The sequence below is a fragment of the Lagopus muta genome, chromosome Z (genome assembly GCF_023343835.1).
Source record: "Lagopus muta isolate bLagMut1 chromosome Z, bLagMut1 primary, whole genome shotgun sequence".
In the NCBI taxonomy this organism is placed as follows: domain Eukaryota; kingdom Metazoa; phylum Chordata; class Aves; order Galliformes; family Phasianidae; genus Lagopus; species Lagopus muta.
The window spans coordinates 867,701-886,740 of NC_064472.1; the positions used below are offsets into that span (position 1 = coordinate 867,701).

A 19,040-nucleotide genomic window follows, 5' to 3' on the forward strand; every position below is an offset into this window, starting at 1 on the left:
AAGCGGGCCATTTTTCACCCCCTCTCCCCCTTCCATCCCCCCCCAAATGGCGACCTTTGACCTCCGCGCCCTCCGGGCGAGAGTCAAAGGTCAAAGGTCACTCGTCTTGACCCCGTGACCCCGCCGGGTCGCCGGCCAGCAGAGCTTCCTCCAGTTTCTTCCTGACGCGCCTCACGCGCTCCTCCTGCTTCCTGTTAGGGGGCAAAGGTCAGAGGTCAGAGGTCACGGAAACCCCATAGGACCCCATAGGACCCCATAGGACCCATAAGGACCCCATAGAATCTTCTAGAGCCCCATAGAAACTCCATAGGACCCCATAGGGCCCCATAGAACCCAGGAAGACCCCATAGAAACCCCATAGAATCTTCTAGAATCCCATGGAACCCAATAGGACCCCATAGGATCCCATAAGACCCCATAGGACCCCATAGGACCCCATAGAATCTTCCAGAATCCCATAGAACCCAATAGGGCCCCATAGAACCCAATAGGGCCCCATAGAAACCCCATAGAATCTTCTAGAATCCCATGGAACCCAACAGGGCCCCATAGAACCCTATAGAAGCCCATAGGATCCCATAAGACCCCATAGGACCCCATAGAACCCAATAAGACCCCATAAGAACCCCATAAGGCCCCATAGGACCCAATAGGGCCCCATAGAAACCCCATAGAATCTTCTAGAATCCCATGGAACCCAATAAGATCCCATAGGATCCCATAAGACCCCATAGAACCCAATAAAACCCCATTAAACCCCATAGAATCTTCCAGAACCCCATAGAACCCAATAGGCCCCCATAGAACCTTATAGAACCCCATAGGACCCCATAAGACCCCATAAGACCCATAGAATCTTCCAGAATCCCATAGAAACCCCATAGGACCCCATAGAACCCAATAGGGCCCCATAGAACCCAATAGAGCCCCATAGAACCCCATAGGGCCCCATAGAACCCCATAGAATCTTCTAGAATCCCATAGAACCCCATAGGGTCCCATAGAACCCAATAGGGCCCCATAGAACCCAATAGAACCCAATAGGGCCCCCATAGAACCCCATAGAGCCCCATAGAACCCAATAGGGGCCCCATAGAACCCATAGAATCTTCTAGAATCCCATAGAACCCAATAGAGCCCCATAGAACCCAATAGGGCCCCATAGAACCCAATAGGGCCCCATAGAACCCCATAGGGCCCCACAGAACCCCATAGAATCTTCTAGAATCCCATAGAACCCCATAGGGCCCCATAGAACCCCATAGGGCCCCATAGAGCCCCATAGAACCCCATACAGCCCCATAGAAGCCAATAGGGCCCCATAGAGCCCCATAGAGCCCCATAGAACCCAATAGGGCCCCATAGAACCCCATAGAGCCCCATAGAACCCAATAGGGCCCCATAGAACCCAATAGGGCCCCATAGAACCCAATAGGGCCCTACAGAAAACCCCATAGAAACCCTATAGAACCCCACAGTCTGCGCAAGGAAAAAAAGGCGTTTTGGGGTAGAAGGAAGCAGGGATCAGAAAGACCCAAAATGGTCTGAATTGGACCCAAAATGGTGGAGAGAAAAATGGAATTTGACCAAAAATGGACAAAAAAATGGGGTGAAAAAGTGGGATTTTGGTCAAAAACTGAAATTGGAATCTTGGAGAGGAAAAGGGTTTTTTTTAATGGTAGAAGAGGGTTTGAAATAGAAAATACAAAATTGAATGAATTTGACCCAAAATGGTGGAGAGAAAAATGGAATTTGACCAAAAACGGAGGAAAAAATGGGGTGAAAAAGTGGGATTTTGGTCAAAAACTGAAATTGGAATCTTGGAGAGGAAAAGGGGTTTTTTTAATGGTAGAAGAAGAAATAAAACAGAAAACATCGAAATTGAATGAATTTGACCCAAAATGGAGGAGAGAAAAATGGAATTTGACCAAAAATGGACAAAAAAATGGGGTGAAAAAGTGGGATTTTGGTCAAAAATTGAAATTGGAATGTTGGAGAGGAAAAGGGTTTTTTTAATGGTAGAAGACGCCTCTTATTAGAAAACACAAAAATTATGTGAATTTACCCCAAAACAGAGGAGAGAAAAACAGAATTTGACCAAAAACGGAGGAAAAAATGGGGTGAAAAAGTGGGATTTTGGTCAAATTTGGGTTGAAAAAGGGTGAAAAAAAGCAACTTTTACCGGATGTCGTCGTCGTGACAACGAAAGCTCTTGCAAAGGGGTTGAGAAGAATTGAGCCAAACTGCTGGATTTTTTTCTGCAGCACTCGAAAGCTGACCGGTAACCGGAACAGAACCGACGTGCAAAGCGCTGGCGACGGCCGACAGCAAGGTGACGTCGTCTGGGACCGGACCTAGGGCTGAATTTTGGGGGAAAAAAAGGGGGATTTGGGGCAAAAAAAGGGGGAAATGCCATTAAATAGGGAAGCAATGGGGATTTGGGGGGGGGTTGGGGCTTTTTTGGGGGATTTTTTTGGGGTATTTTTGGGAGATTTTTCCCATTTTTGTGTTTGATTCCTCCAAGGTTTTTTTCATCACATTTATGGGGATTTTTGGCCAATTTTTGGGATTTTTTTTCCCTATTTTTGGGATTTTTTTCTTAATTTTCGGATATTTTTCCCATTTTTGCAGATTTTTCCCCATTTTTGGATTTTTTTCCTGATTTTTTGGGGTATTTTTGGGATTTTTCCCCCATTTTTTGGATCGACTCCTTGAGGGATTTTTCCTTCATATTTATGGGGATTTTTGGCCATTTTTTGGGATTTTTTTCCCTATTTTTGGGAATTTCCCCAATTTTTGGATATTTTTTCAATTTTTGGACATTTTTCCCCATTTTTGGATTTTTTTCCTGATTTTTTGGGGTATTTTTGGGTGATTTTTCCCCATTTTTGGGGTCGATTCCTTGAAGGTTTTTTCCCTTGTGTTTCTGAGGATTTTTGGTCATTTTTTGGGATTTTTTTCCCCAATTTTGGGATTTTTTCCCCAATTTTTGGATATTTTTTCCATTTTTGCAGATTTTTCCCCATTTTTGGATTTTTTTCCTGATTTTTTGGGGTATTTTTGGGATTTTCCCCCATTTTTTGGGTCGACTCCTTGAGGGATTTTTCCTTCATATTTATGGGGATTTTTTGCCCATTTTTGGGATTTTTTTCCCCAATTTTTGGATATTTTTCCCCCATTTTTGGATATTTTTCCCATTTTTTGGACATTTTCCCCCATTTTTGGCTTTTTTTGCTGATTTTTGGGGCATTTTGGGGGATTTTTGGGTGATTTTTCCCCATTTTTGGGGTCGATTCCTCCAACGCTTTTTCCATCACATTTATGGGGATTTTTGGCCCATTTTTGGGATTTTTTTCCAATTTTTGGATATTTTTCCCCAATTTTCAGATATTTTCCCCATTTTTGGGATTTTTTCCCCAATTTTGGGATTTTTTGGGATTTTTTTCCTGATTTTTTTGGGGGTATTTTTGGGATTTTTTCCCATTTTTTGGGTCGACTCCTTGAGGGATTTTTCCATCACATTTATGGGGATTTTTGGCCCATTTTTGGGATTTTTCCCCCCCAATTTTGGGAATTTTTCCTTAATTTTCAGATATTTTTCCCATTTTTTTGGACATTTTTCCCCATTTTTGGCTTTTTTTTCCTGATTTTTTGGGGTATTTTTGGGATTTTCCCCCATTTTTTGGGTCGACACCTTGAGGGATTTTTCCTTCATATTTATGGGGATTTTTCCCCCAATTTTTGGGATTTTTTCCCCCAATTTTGGGATTTTTTCCCCAATTTTTGGATATTTTCCCCATTTTGGGATTTTTCCCCAATTTCTGGAATTTTTTTGGGATTTTTTTCCTGATTTTTTGGGGATTTTTGGGCAATTTTTCCCCATTTTTGGGGTCGTTTCCTCCAAGTCTTTTTTCCCCCTTTTTATGGGGATTTTTTGCCCATTTTTTGGGATTTTTTCCCCAATTTTGGGATTTTTTCCCCAATTTTTGGATATTTTCCCCCATTTTTGGGATTTTTCCCCAATTTTGGGATTTTTTGGGATTTTTTTGCTGATTTTTGGGGATTTTTGGGCGATTTTCCCCCATTTTTGGGGTCGTTTCCTCCAAGTCTTTTTTCCCCTTTTTTATGGGGATTTTTTGCACATTTTTGAGATTTTTTTTCCCCAATTTTGGGATTTTTTTTCCTTAATTTTCAGATATTTTTCCCATTTTTTGGACATTTTTCCCCATTTTTGGCTTTTTTTCCTGATTTTTGGGCATTTTGGGGGATTTTTTGGTCATTTTTCCCCATTTTTGGGGTCGACTCCTTGAGGGATTTTTCCTTCATATTTATGGGATTTTTCCCCCATTTTTGGGATTTTTTTCCCTATTTTTGGGATTTTTTCCCCAATTTTTGGATATTTTCCCCCATTTTGGGATTTTTCCCCAATTTTGGAATTTTTTGGGATTTTTTTCCTGATTTTTGGTTCATTTTTGGGTGATTTTTCCCCATTTTTGGGGTCGTTTCCTCCAAGTCTTTTGTCCTTCATATTTATGGGGATTTTTCCCCCATTTTTGGGATTTTTTTCCCCAATTTTGGGATTTTTTCCCCAATTTTTGGATATTTCCCCAATTTTGGAAATTTTCCCCAATTTTGGGATTTTTTTGGGAATTTTTTGCTGATTTTTTGGGCATTTTTTGGGTGATTTTTCCCCATTTTTGGGGTCGTTTCCTCCAAGTCTTTTTTCCTTCCTATTTATGGGGATTTTTGGCCCATTTTTGGGATTTTTTCCCCCAATTTTGGGATTTTTTTCCCCAATTTTTGGATATTTTCCCCCATTTTGGGATTTTTCCCCCATTTTTAGGATTTTTTGGGAATTTTTTGGGATTTTTTTGGTGATTTTTGGGCATTTTTGGGTGATTTTTCCCCATTTTTGGGGTCGTTTCCTCCAAGTCTTTTTTCCTTCATATTTATGGGGATTTTTTCCCCAATTTTGGGATTTTTTTCCCTATTTTGGGATTTTTTCCCCAATTTTTGGATATTTTCCCCCATTTTGGGATTTTTCCCCCAATTTTGGGATTTTTTGGGATTTTTTTCCTGATTTTTTGGTGATTTTTGGGTGATTTTCCCCCATTTTTGGGGTCGTTTCCTCCAAGTCTTTTTTCCTTCATATTTATGGGGATTTTTTGCCCATTTTTGGGATTTTTGTCCCCAAATTTAGGATTTTTTCCCCAATTTTTGGATATTTTCCCCCATTTTGGGATTTTTCCCCAATTTTGGGATTTTTTGGGATTTTTTTGCTGATTTTTTGGGGTATTTTTGGGCAATTTTCCCCCATTTTTGGGGTCGTTTCCTCCAAGTCTTTTTTCCTTCATATTTATGGGGATTTTTGGCCCATTTTTGGGATTTTTCCCCAATTTTTGGATTTTTTCCCTAATTTTTGGATATTTTTCCCAATTTTGGGATTTTTCCCCAGTTTTGGGATTTTTTCCCCATTTTTTGGGATTTTTTTTAAGCCATTTTTGGGATTTTTCCCCCAATTTTGGGGCATTTTTCACCCCATTTTTGGGGCATTTTTCTGCCATTTTTAGGGATTTTTTTGATGTATCCTCTGGGGTCAAAGGTCAACCTTGGGGTCAGAGGTCAACAATTGGGGTCAAAGGTCAACCCCAGCGGGTCAAAGGTCAACCTATAGGGTCAAAGGGTTTCATATGGGGTCACAGGTCATTCTATGGAACCCATGGGGTCAAAGGTCAACCGAGGGGGTCAAAGGTCATCCTATGGGGTCAGAGATCAAGCCCAGGGGTCAAAGGTCAGCCCTATGGGATCCATGCGGCCAATGACCATCCAATGGGATCTCAAGTTGTCCTATGGGATCAAAGGTCATTCTATGGAACCCATGGGGTCAAAGGTCAACTGATGGGGTCAGAGGTCAACCTGTGTGGTCAGAGGTCATCCTATGGGGTCAGAGGTCAAGCCCAGGGGTCAAAGGTCAGCCCTATGGGATCCATGGGTCAATGGGATCTCAAGTCGTCCTATGGGGTCTAAGGTCATTCTACGGAACCCATGGGGTCAAAGGTCAACCAAGGGGTCAAAGGTCATCCTATGGGGTCAGAGGTCAAGCCCAGGGGTCAAAGGTCACCTTGCAGTCCCCGCGGGAGCTCCATGGCTTTGAGGATCTCATGGCCGACGTCGGAGGCGCTGAGGCCGCGCAAACGCTTCTCCCAGAAGAGCTGGAAGGGTTTCATTAAGCAGCCGTTAATTAAGCACTAATTAGCGCCGCTAATTAACCCTAATGAGTCTCCATCATGACTGTTACGCATTAGGAATGAGGCTTCATTGCCAACCATCCAATCGGGCTCCAGAAAGGAGGATGAAATTTGCATGCGGGGCCTGGGCGCTTTGATTCATTAGCATTGATCGGTTATTAATTGATTATTAATTAAGGAGATGGGGGGGAAACTGGGGGATTGTGGGGGAAATGGGGATTTAGGGGGGGATTATGGGTAATTTTGGGGGGAAAAAAGGGATTTTGAGGGGGATTATGGGGGATTATGGGAGATTTGGGGGATTATGAGGGGATTTTGGGGGGATTATGGGGGATTATGGGGGATTATGGGGGATTATGGGGAGATTTTGGTGGATTATGGGGGATTATGAGGGGATTTTAGGGTAATTTGGGGGGATTATGGGGGATTTTGGGGGGAAAAGGGGATCTTGGGGGGGATTTGGGGGGATTACGGGAGATCTTGGGGGATTATGGGGGATTATGGGGGGAATTTGGGGATTATGGGTAATTTTGGGGGGAAAAGGGGATTTTGAGGGGGATTATGGGGGATTATGGGAGATTTGGGGGGATTATGGGGGATATTTGAGGGATTATGGGGGATTTTGGGGTAATTTGGGGGCATTACGGGGGATTATGGGGAGATTTTGGGGGATCATGGGGGATTTTGGGGGATTATGGGGGGATTATGGGGGATTATGGGGGAAATTGGGGGGATTATGGGGGATTTTATGGGGATTTTAGGGTATTATGGGGGATTATGGGGGGATTTTGGGGGGAAAAGGGGATCTTGGGGGGGATTTGGGGGGATTATGGGAGATTTTGGGGGATTATGGGGGATTATGGGGGGAATTTGGGGATTATGGGAGATTTTGGGGGGATTATGGGAGATTTGGGGGGATTTTCAGGGGATTATGGGGCATTTTGGGGGGATTTTGGGGTATTTGGGGGTCAAAAATGGGGTTTATGGGGTATTTGGGGGTGGAAAATGGGGTTTTTGGGGTGCAAATGGGGGATTTTGGGGTGGAAATGGGGGATTTTGGGGTGGAAATGGGGGATTTTGGGGTCAAAAATGGGGATTTTGGGGTATTTGGGGGTGGAAAATGGGGTTTTTGGGGTCAAAATGGGGGTTTTTGGGGTGGAAATGGGGGATTTTGGGGTGGATTTGGGTGTTTTTGGGGTGGTACCTGGCGCGGTTGGTCGGCCAGGCGCTGGGGGTCGGAGCGGACCTTGTTGTCGGGGTGGTTGGTGACTTTGGTGACGGGTTGTTTGAAGATGGAAGCGGTCTGACGGATGGGGAGGGCCGTGTTCAGGTCGGGTTTGCCCTAAAATCCCATAGAAGAACAGAAATCCCATAAGAAATCCCATAAAAGGACCCAAATCCCATCAGTAATCCCATATAAGAACCCAAATCCCATAAGAAATCCCATAAAAGGACCAAAATCCCATAAGAAATCCCATAAAAGGACCAAAATCCTACAAATAATCCCATATTGGAACCCAAATCCCATCAATAATCCCATATAAGTACAGAAATCCCATAAGAAATCCCATATAAGAACCCAAATCCCATAAGAAATCCCATAGAAGAACCCAAATCCTACAAATAATCCCATATAAAGACCAAAATCCCATAAGAAATCCCATGAAAGGACCCAAATCCCATAAGAAATCCCATATAGGAACCCAAATACCATAAGAAATCCCATATAAGAACAAAAATCCCATAAGAAATCCCATTAAAGGACCAAAATCCTACAAATAATCCCATATAAAGACCAAAATCCCATAAGAAATCCCATAAAAGGACCCAAATCCTATAAATAATCCCATATAGGAACAGAAATCCCATAAGAAATCCCATATAAGAACCCAAATCCCATAAGAAATCCCATAGAAGAACCCAAATCCCATAAGAAATCCCATAAAGAACCCAAATCCTATAAGAAATCCCATAAAAGGACCAAAATCCCATAAGAAATCCCATATAAGAACCCAAATCCCATAAGAAATCCCATAAAAGGACCAAAATCCTACAAATAATCCCATATAGGAACAGAAATCCCATAAATAATCCCATATAAGAACCCAAATCCCATAAGAAACCCCATTAAAGGACCAAAATCCCATAAGAAATCCCATATAAGAACAAAAATCCCATAAGAAATCCCATATAAGAACCCAAATCCTACAAATAATCCCATATAAAGACCAAAATCCCATAAGAAATCCCATGAAAGGACCAAAATCCCATAAGAAATCCCATAAAAGGACCAAAATCCTACAAATAATCCCATATAGGAACAGAAATCCCATAAATAATCCCATATAAGAACCCAAATCCCATAAGAAATCCCATATAAGAACCCAAATCCTACAAATAATCCCATATAAAGACCAAAATCCCATAAGAAATCCCATAAAGAACCCAAATCCCATTAAGAATCCCATATAAGAACCCAAATCCCATAAGAAATCCCATATAAGAACTGAAATCCCATAAGAAATCCCATATAAAATCCCAAATCCCATCAATAATCCCATATAAGAACCCAAATCCCATAAATAATCCCATATAAGAACCCAAATCCCATAAGAAATCCCATATAAGGACCCAAATCCCATAAGAAATCCCATAAAAGAACCCAAATCCTATAAGAAATCCCATAAAAGAACCCAAATCCCATAAGAAATCCCATATAAGAACCCAAATCCCATAAGAAATCTCATATAAGGACCCAAATCCCATAAGAAATCCCATATAAGAACCCAAATCCAAGTTATAGGGTCAGGATGGGGGTTATAGGGTCAGCATCGAGGTTATAGGGTCAGCATTGGGGTTATAGGGTCAGGATTGGGGTTATAGGGTCAGCATTGGGGTTATAGGGTCAGCATTGGGGTTATAGGATCAGCATTGGGGTTATAGGGTCGGGATTGGGGTTATAGGGTCATTAATAGGGTTATAGGATCATTATTAAGGTTATAGGGTCGGGATCCCTTTATAGGGTCACCATTGGGATTATAGGGTCAGGATCCCATTTATAGGGCCAGGATCAGGATTATAGGGTCATTATTAGGGTTATAGGGTCAGGATCGGGGTTATAGGGTCGTTATTAGGGTTATAGGGTCATGATTAGTCTTATAGGGTCATTATTAAGGTTATAGGGTCAGGATTGGGGTTATAGGGTCACCATTAGGATTATAGGGTCAGGATCCCATTTATAGGGCCAGGATCGGGGTTATAGGGTCATGATTAGGGTTATAGGGTCAGGATCCCAGTTATAGCGTCATTATTAGGGTTATAGGGTCAGGATTAAGGTTATAGGGTCATCATTAGGCCTATAGGGTCAAGGTTATGCTTATAGGGTCGGGGATCCCTTTATAGGGTCACCATTGGGATTATAGGGTCAGGATCCCATTTATAGGGCCAGGATTGGGGTTATAGGGTCAGGATCCCATTTATAGGGCCAGGATGGGGTTATAGGGTCAGCATTGGGGTTATAGGGTCAGGATTGGGGTTATAGGGTCCTGATTAGGCTTATAGGGTCCTCATTAAGGTTATAGGGTCAGGATCCCTTTATAGGGTCACCATTAGGATTATAGGGTCAGGATCCCATTTATAGGGTCAGCATTGGGGTTATAGGGTCAGCATTGGGGTTATGGGGTCAGGATCGGGGTTATAGGGTCAGCATTGGGGTTATAGGGTCATTATTAGGGTTATAGGATCAAGCTTATGCTTATAGGGTCAGGATCCCTTTATAGGGTCACCATTAGGATTATAGGGTCAGGATCCCATTTATAGGGCCAGGATGGGGGTTATAGGGTCAGCATTGGGGTTATAGGGTCCTGATTAGGCTTATAGGGTCAGGATGGGGTTATAGGATCAGGATTGGGGTTATGGGGTCAGGATCAGGGTTATAGGGTCAGGATCCCATTTATAGGGTCAGGATTGGGGTTATAGGGTCAGGATCCCTTTTATAGGGTCAGGATCCCTTTTATAGGGTCAGGATTGGGGTTATAGGGTCAGGATCCCATTTATAGGGTCAGGATCCCTTTTATAGGGTCAGGATTGGGGTTATAGGGTCAGGATCCCATTTATAGGGTCAGGATCCCTTTTATAGGGTCAGGATTGGGGTTATAGGGTCAGGATCCCATTTATAGGGTCAGGATCCCATTTATAGGGTCAGGATCCCTTTTATAGGGTCAGGATTGGGGTTATAGGGTCAGGATCCCATTTATAGGGTCAGGATCCCTTTTATAGGGTCAGGATTGGGGTTATAGGGTCAGGATCCCTTTTATAGGGTCAGGATCCCTTTTATAGGGTCAGGATTGGGGTTATAGGGTCAGGATCCCATTTATAGGGTCAGCATTAGGATTATAGGGTCAGGACCACATTTATAGGGTCAGGATGGGGTTATAGGGTCAGCATTGGGGTTATAGGGTCAGGATTGGGGTTATAGGGTCAGGATTGGGGTTATAGGGTCCTCATTAAGGTTATAGGGTCAGGATCCCTTTATAGGGTCACCATTGGGATTATAGGGTCAGGAACACATTTATAGGGTCAGGATTGGGATTATAGGGTCATTATTGGGGTTATAGGGTCATTATTAGGCTTATAGGGTCAGGATTGGTGTTATAGGGTCAGGATTGGGGTTATAGGGTCGGGATCCCTTTATAGGGTCACCATTGGGATTATAGGGTCAGGATCCCATTTATAGGGCCAGGATCAGGGTTATAGGGTCATCATTGGGGTTATAGGGTCAGGATGGGGTTATAGGGTCATTATTAGGGTTATAGGATCATTATTAGGGTTATAGGGTCAAGGTTAGACTTATAGGGTCGGGATCCAGGTTATAGGGTCACCATTAGGATTATAGGCTCAGGATCCCATTTATAGGGTCAGCATTGGGGTTATAGGGTCGGGATTGGGGTTATAGGGTCAGCATTGGGCTTATAGGGTCATTATTAGGGTTATAGGGTCAGGATCGAGGTTATAGGGTCAGGATTGGGATTATAGGGTCATCATTGGGGTTATAGGGTCAGGACCACACTTATAGGGTCAGGATGGGGTTATAGGGTCATTATTAAGGTTATAGGGTCGGGATCCCTTTATAGGGTCATGATTAGGGTTATAGGGTCAGGATCCCTTTATAGGGTCTTTATTAGGGTTATAGGGTCGGGCTCCCTTTATAGGGTCACCATTGGGATTATAGGGTCAGGATCCCATTTATAGGGTCAGCATTGGGGTTATAGGGTCAGTATTGGGGTTATAGGGTCAGGATGGGGTTTATAGGGTCATCATTGGGGTTATAGGGTCAGGATCGGGGTTATAGGGTCAAGGTTAGACTTATAGGGTCGGGATTGGGGTTATAGGGTCATTATTAGGATTATAGGGACAGGATCCCATTTATAGGGTCAGGATTGGGGTTATAGGGTCATCATTGGGATTATAGGGTCAGGATGGGGTTATAGGGTCATTATTAGGGTTATAGGATCATTATTAGGGTTATAGGGTCAAGGTTAGACTTATAGGGTCGGGATCCAGGTTATAGGGTCACCATTAGGATTATAGGCTCAGGATCCCATTTATAGGGTCAGCATTGGGGGTTATAGGGTCGGGATTGGGGTTATAGGGTCAGGATTGGGGTTATAGGGTCAGCATTGGGGTTATAGGGTCAGGATTGGGGTTATAGGGTCATTATTAGGGTTATAGGGTCAGGATCGAGGTTATAGGGTCCAGGATCGGGGTTATAGGGTCAGCATTGGGGTTATAGGGTCATTATTAGGGTTATAGGGTCAGGATTGGGGTTATAGGGTCATTATTAGGGTTATAGGGTCAAGGTTAGACTTATAGGGTCGGGATCCAAGTTATAGGATCACCATTAGGATTATAGGCTCAGGATCCCATTTATAGGGTCAGCATTAGGGCTATAGGGTCATTATTAGGGGTTATAGGATCAGGATCGAGGTTATAGGGTCAAGGTTAGACTTATAGGGTCGGGATCCAGGTTATAGGGTCACCATTAGGATTATAGGCTCAGGATCCCATTTATAGGGTCAGGATCGGGGTTATAGGGTCAGCATTGGGGTTATAGGGTCGGGATTGGGGTTATAGGGTCGGGATTGGGGTTATAGGGTCATTATTAGGGTTATATAGGGTCAGGATTGGGGTTATAGGGTCCTGATTAGGGTTATAGGGTCAAGCTTATGCTTATAGGGTCAGGATCCCTTTATAGGGTCACCATTGGGATTATAGGGCCAGGATCCCATTTATAGGGTCATCATTGGGGTTATAGGGTCCTGATTAGGCTTATAGGGTCAGGATGGGGTTATAGGGTCAGGATTGGGGTTATGGGGTCAGGATCAGGGTTATAGGGTCAGGATCCCATTTATAGGGTCAGGATTGGGGTTATATGGTCAGGATCGCATTTATAGGGTCAGGATCCCATTTATAGGGTCAGGATTGGGGTTATAGGGTCAGGATCCCATTTATAGGGTCAGGATCCCTTTTATAGGGTCAGGATTGGGGTTATAGGGTCAGGATCCCATTTATAGGGTCAGGATTGGGGTTATAGGGTCAGGATCCCATTTATAGGGTCAGGATCCCTTTTATAGGGTCAGGATTGGGGTTATAGGGTCAGGATCCCATTTATAGGGTCAGGATCCCTTTTATAGGGTCAGGATCCCTTTTTATAGGGTCAGGATTGGGGTTATAGGGTCAGGATCCCATTTATAGGGTCAGGATCCCTTTTATAGGGTCAGGATTGGGGTTATAGGGTCAGGATCCCATTTATAGGGTCAGGATCCCTTTTATAGGGTCAGGATTGGGGTTATAGGGTCAGGATCCCATTTATAGGGTCAGGATCCCTTTTATAGGGTCAGCATTGGGGTTATAGGGTCAGGATTGGGGTTATAGGGTCATTATTAGGGTTATAGGATCAGGATTGGGGTTATAGGGTCAGGATTGGGGTTATAGGGTCGTTATTAGGGTTATAGGGTCACCATTAGGATTATAGGGTCAGGATCCCATTTATAGGGCCAGGATTGGGGTTATAGGGTCAGGATTGGGGTTATAGGGTCAGGATTGGGGTTATAGGGTCACCATTAGGATTATAGGGTCAGGATTGGGGTTATAGGGTCATTATTAGGCTTATAGGGTCATTATTAGGGTTATAGGGTCAGGATTAAGGTTATAGGGTCATCATTAGGCTTATAGGGTCAAGGTTATGCTTATAGGGTCGGGCTCCCTTTATAGGGTCACCATTAGGATTATAGGGTCAGGATCCCATTTATAGGGCCAGGATCAGGATTATAGGGTCATTATTAGGGTTATAGGGTCAGGATCGGGGTTATAGGGTCGTTATTAGGGTTATAGGGTCATTATGAAGGTTATAGGGTCATTATTAGGGTTATAGGGTCAGGATCCGGGTTATAGGGTCACCATTAGGATTATAGGGTCAGGACCACATTTATAGGGTCAGGATCGGGGGTTATAGGGTCAGCATTAGGGTTATAGGGTCATTATTGGGGTTATAGGGTCATTATTAGGGTTATAGGGTCAGGATTGAGGTTATAGGGTCATTATTAGGCTTATAGGGTCATTATTAGGGTTATAGGATCATTATTAGGGTTATAGGGTCAAGGTTAGACTTATAGGGTCAGCATTGGGGTTATAGGGTCACCATTAGGATTATAGGCTCAGGACCACATTTATAGGGTCAGGATCGGGGTTATAGGATCACCATCGGGACTATAGGGTCAGGATGGGGTTATAGGGTCGTTATTAGGGTTATAGGGTCATTATGAAGGTTATAGGGTCGTCATTAAGGTTATAGGGTCAGGCTCCCTTTATAGGGTCGTCACCTTATTGGGGTTGAGGGCATCGTTCCTCAATCTCTGTTTGTTCTTCTGCAGTTTGCTGGGCATCATTTTGCCCGTCCGAAAATCGAAGCAACTCAAATCCACCGCGTTGCCCAAATATCGAGCGAGTTGAGGTTTGCTCCGGAACTTTTTCCCGCTCGGGCTGTGGGATTATAGGGGAAAAAGGGACAGAAATCCTATAAAAAACCCCATAAAAATCCCATCAAAACCCTATAAGATACATAGCGGTAAATGGGGAGGAAATGACACTAAAAATTGACACTTTTTGACCCAAAATGGCGGATTTTCACCCCAATTTTTCTCATTCTGACCCTATAGGGGTTCATGGGATGGAGAAAAACCCCAAATCCCATAAAAATCCCATAAAAATCCCATAAAAAACCCCACAAATCCCATAGAAACCCTATAAGCAACTCCTATTGCCTTCCATTGATTCCCATTCCACTCCCAGCCCAAATCCACTCCGGGTTTTCCCCCATTGACTCCCATTGACTCCCATTCACTCCCATTGCCTTCCATTGCCTCCCATTCCACTCCAACCCCCAAATCCACTCCGGGTTTTCCTCCATTCACTCCCATTGCCTTCCATTCACTCCTATTGCCTTCCATTGACTCCCATTCCATCCCCAGCCCCAAATCCACTCCGGGTTTTCCCCCATTCACTCCCATTGACTCCTATTCACTCCCATTGCCTCCCATTCCACTCCCAGCCCCAAATCCACTCCGGGTTTTCCCCCATCCCCCTCCCATTGACTCCCATTCACTCCATTGACTCCCATTGCCCTCCATTCACTCCCATTCCACTCCCAGCCCAAATCCACTCCGGGTCTTCCCCCATCCACCCCCATTCACTCCCATTGCCTCCCATTGACTCCCATTCCCCTCCAACCCCCAAATCCACTCCGGGTTTTCCCCCATCCCCCCATTGACTCCTATTCACTCCCATTGACTCCCATTCCACTCCCAGCCCCAAATCCACTCCGGGTTTTCCCCCATCCCCCTCCCATTGACTCCCATTGACTCCCATTCCACTCCCAGCCCAAATCCATTCCGGGTTTTCCTCCATCCACTCCCATTCACTCCCATTCACTCCCATTGCCTTCCATTGACTCCCATTCCACTCTCCCCCCACCAAATCCACTCCGGGTTTTCCCCCATCCCCATTCACTCCCATTGACTCCCATTCCCCTCCAACCCCCAAATCCACTCCGGGTTTTCCCCCATCCCCCCATTGACTCCTATTCACTCCCATTGACTCCCATTCCACTCCCAGCCCTAATTCCACTCCGGTTTTCCCCCACCCCCATTCACTCCCATTCACTCCCATTCACTCCCATTCACTCCCATTGCCCTCCATTCACTCCCATTCCACTCCCAGCCCAAATCCACTCCGGGTTTTCCCCCATCCCCTCCCATTCATTTCTATTGCCTCCCATTGACTCCCATTCCACTCCCAGCCCCAAATCCACTCCGGGTTTTCCCCCAACCACCCCCATTCACTCCCATTGACTCCCATTGCCCTCCATTCACTCCCATTCCACTCCCAGCCCCAAATCCACTCCGGGTTTTCCCCCATCCACCCCCATTCACTCCCATTGACTCCCATTGCCTTGCATTGACTCCATTCCACTCCCAGCCCAAATCCACTCCGGGTTTTCCCCCACCCCCATCCACTCCCATTGACTCCCATTGCCTCCCATTGACTCCCATTCCCCTCCCAGCCCCAAATCCACTCCGGGTTTTCCCCCATCCACCCCCATTCACTCCCATTCACTCCCATTGCCTTCCATTGACTCCCATTCCACTCCCAGCCTCAAATCCACTCCGGGTTTTCCTCCATTCACTCCCATTGCCTTCCATTCACTCCTATTGCCTTCCATTCACTCCCATTCCACTCCCAGCCCTAAATCCACTCCGGGTTTTCCCCCATTCACTCCCATTGACTCCTATTCACTCCCATTGACTCCCACTCCACTCCCACCCCCAAATCCACTCCGGGTTTTCCCCCATCCCCCTCCCATTGACTCCCATTCCACTCCCAGCCCCAAATCCCACTCCTGCTTTTCCCCCATCCCCATCCACTCCCATTGACTCCCATTGCCTTCCATTGCCTCCCATTCCACTCCCAGCCCCAAATCCACTCCAGGTTTTCCCCATCCCCATCCACTACCATTGACTCCCATTGCCTTCCATTGACTCCCATTCAACTCCCAGCCCCAAATCCACTCCGGGTCTTCCCCCATCCCCATTCACTCCCATTGACTCCTATTCACTCCCGTTGACTCCCATTCCACCCCAGCCCCAAATCCACTCCTGCTTTTCCCCCCATCCCCATTCACTCCCATTGCCTTCCATTGACTCCCATTCCACTCCCAGCCCAAATCCACTCCGGGTTTTCCCCCCATCCCCCCATTGACTCCTATTCACTCCCATTGACTCCCATTCCACTCCCAGCCCAAATCCACTCCGGGTTTTCCCCCACCCCCATTCACTCCCATTCACTCCCATTCACTCCCATTGACTCCCATTGCTTTCCATTGCCTCCCATTCCCCTCCCACCCAAATCCACTCCGGGTTTTCCCCCATCCCCTCCCATTCACTCCTATTGCCTTCCATTCACTCCCATTCCACTCCCAGCCCCAAATCTACTCCGGGTTTTCCCCCATCCCCTCCCATTCATTTCTATTGCCTCCCATTGACTCCCATTCCACTCCCAGCCCCAAATCCACTCCGGGTTTTCCCCCATCCACCCCCATTCACTCCCATTGACTCCCATTGCCCTCCATTCACTCCCATTCCACTCCCAGCCCCAAATCCACTCCGGGTTTTCCCCCATTCACTCCCATTGACTCCTATTCACTTCCATTGCCTTCCATTCCACTCCCAGCCCAAATCCATTCCGGGTTTTCCTCCATCCACTCCCATGGACTCCTATTCACTCCCATTGCCTCCCATTCCACTCCCAGCCCCAAATCCACCCCACCTTTTCCCCCTTCCCCCCCCCTCCCTTCCCCTACAGCCCTATGAGGGGCTGCACGACCCCAAACCCCCCCCTTTAAGGAACCCATAGGAGAAACCGGCTCGCCAGCCTCCCCATAAAAACCCCATGGAACCGGAGCCAAACCAACCGCAAAGGGGATTCGGGGCCTGACCTGAAGTAATAAACGTCGCTTTTCCCTGCGCTCAACCCGGATTTACGGATGACTTCTTCTTTCTTCCAACCGGGTGGAAGAGCCGGGCAATCGATCCGGCCTTGCTTCTCCATCTTGGTTCTATCGGGGAGGCGATGAGGAGCCGGGCTTCGGCCGAGTTCGGAAGGTGTTCGGAACGCACTCGGGTCGAGTTCGGGTGGTGGTTCGGCTCCAGTTCCGGGTTGTTCGGGGCGAGTTCGGATGGAGTCGGGAGGCGTTCGGAGCGACTTCCGGTCGAGTTCGGGAAGCGTTCGGGTCCGAGTTCCGGGTTGTTCGGGGCGAGTTCGGGGGGCGCTCGGGTCCAGTTCCGAGGTGTTCGGGGAGAGTTCGGAGAGACTCGGGTCGAGTTCGGGGGGACTCGGGGAGCGTTCGGGCCCGAGTTCCGGGGTGTTCGGGGCGACTTCCGTTCGAGTTCGGGGAGACTCGGGGAGCGTTCGGGCCCGAGTTCCGGGGTGTTCGGGGCGACTTCCGGTCGAATTCGGGGGTGTTCGGGTCGAGTTCGCGGGGGTTCGGGCAGCACTCGGATCGAGTTCCGGGGTTCTCCGGCAAAGTTCGTGTCCGACTTCCGGACTTTTCGGATAGATTTCCGGGGTGTTTCGGCAGAGTTCGGGTCGAGTTCGGCAGGATTCGGGCTGCACTCGGGTCGTGTTCCGGGGTGTTCGGGAGGATTCGGGGCTCCTTCCGGTCAAGTTCGGGGGGGCTCGGCTCCGAGTTCCGGGGTGTTCGGGGAGCGTTCGGGTCCGAGTTCCGGGGTGTTAGGGGCGACTTCCGGTCGAATTCGGGGACGCTCGGAGCTTACTCGGGTCGAGTTCGGGAGGACTCGGAGAGAGTTCGGGGTCAAGTTCCGGGCTGTTCGGAAGTGTTCGGAGCGCACTCGGGTCGAGTTCGGGGAACACTCGGAGGCGTTCGGGGACGCTCGGAGATCTTCGGGTCGGGTTCGGGGACGCTCGGGAGACACTCGGGCCATTCGGAGGGTTCTCGGGTCGAGTTCGGGGTGGTTCGGGGTGCAATCGGGGACGCTCGGAAGCGTTCGGGGCGCTTTCGGATCGCGTTCGGCGGCATTCGGGGTGCAATCGGAAGGCGTTCAGCAGCCCTGGGGGACGCTCGGGTCGAATTCGGGGCGGCTCGGGAGCGTTCGGGTCGAGTTCCGGGCTGTTCGGAGCCGCTCGGGAGGCACTCGGGCTGCAATCGGAGGCGTTCGGGTTGAGTTCGGGAGCAATCGGGCTGCGTTCGGGTCGAGTTCGGGGCTGTTCGGGTCGAGTTCGGGCAGCGCTCGGAGGTGTTCGGGGGGCACTGAGAGCCGTTCGGGGACGCTCGGAGATGTTCGGGTCGAGTTCGGGTCGGGTTCGGAAGCGCTCGGGATGCGCTCGGAGCTTTTCGGGACATTCGGAGACGTTTGGGTGAAAGAAACGGAGGGGACCGGAGGACCGAAAGGAGGAACGGGGACAGGAAGTGGGGGGGGGGGGGGGGGGGGACCGGAAGAAAAAGGAAGAGCGTGGAAGGTTGACCGGAAGTGAAGGGAAAACCGGAAGTGAAGGGAATCACGTGGAAGAAGGACCTTAATTAGGACCTTAAAGTCATTAAGGTTGGAGAAGACCCCTGTTCCCCCCCCCCCCAGTGACCCTGCCAGGAGCCTAATTAGCACCGTAGGGTAATTAGGGCGGGAGAAGACTGGGGATTTGGCAGCTATGGGTCTCTATTGG

The 19,040-nt window shown here is 47.1% G+C and overlaps 1 protein-coding gene across 1 annotated transcript; it reads right to left on the minus strand.

Annotated features, from left to right (window-relative positions):
• Positions 1–32: 32 nt before the first annotated feature.
• MBD2 (methyl-CpG binding domain protein 2) lies at positions 33–18,704 on the minus strand. The gene is made up of 6 exons (XM_048931812.1): positions 17,299–18,704; positions 14,129–14,288; positions 7,453–7,590; positions 6,122–6,212; positions 2,183–2,360; positions 33–191 (listed from the first exon to the last, which is right to left on the minus strand). Exons 1-6 carry the CDS (start codon positions 17,409–17,411, stop codon positions 98–100), a joined length of 774 nt encoding a protein of 257 aa, XP_048787769.1. The 5' UTR covers positions 17,412–18,704; the 3' UTR covers positions 33–97.
• Positions 18,705–19,040: the final 336 nt, after the last annotated feature.

Coding starts and splice junctions, on each gene's coding strand:
- MBD2 (XM_048931812.1), bottom strand. CDS start 17,411: ATGGAGAAGCAAGGCCGGATCGATTGCCCGGCTCTTCCACCCGGTTGG. Junction 7,591..14,128: donor ATGCCCTCAACCCCAATAAG/GTGACGACCCTA, acceptor ATGGGATTTTAG/GGCAAACCCGACCTGAACAC. Junction 6,213..7,452: donor TGGCCGACCAACCGCGCCAG/GTACCACCCCAA, acceptor AAACCCTTCCAG/CTCTTCTGGGAGAAGCGTTT.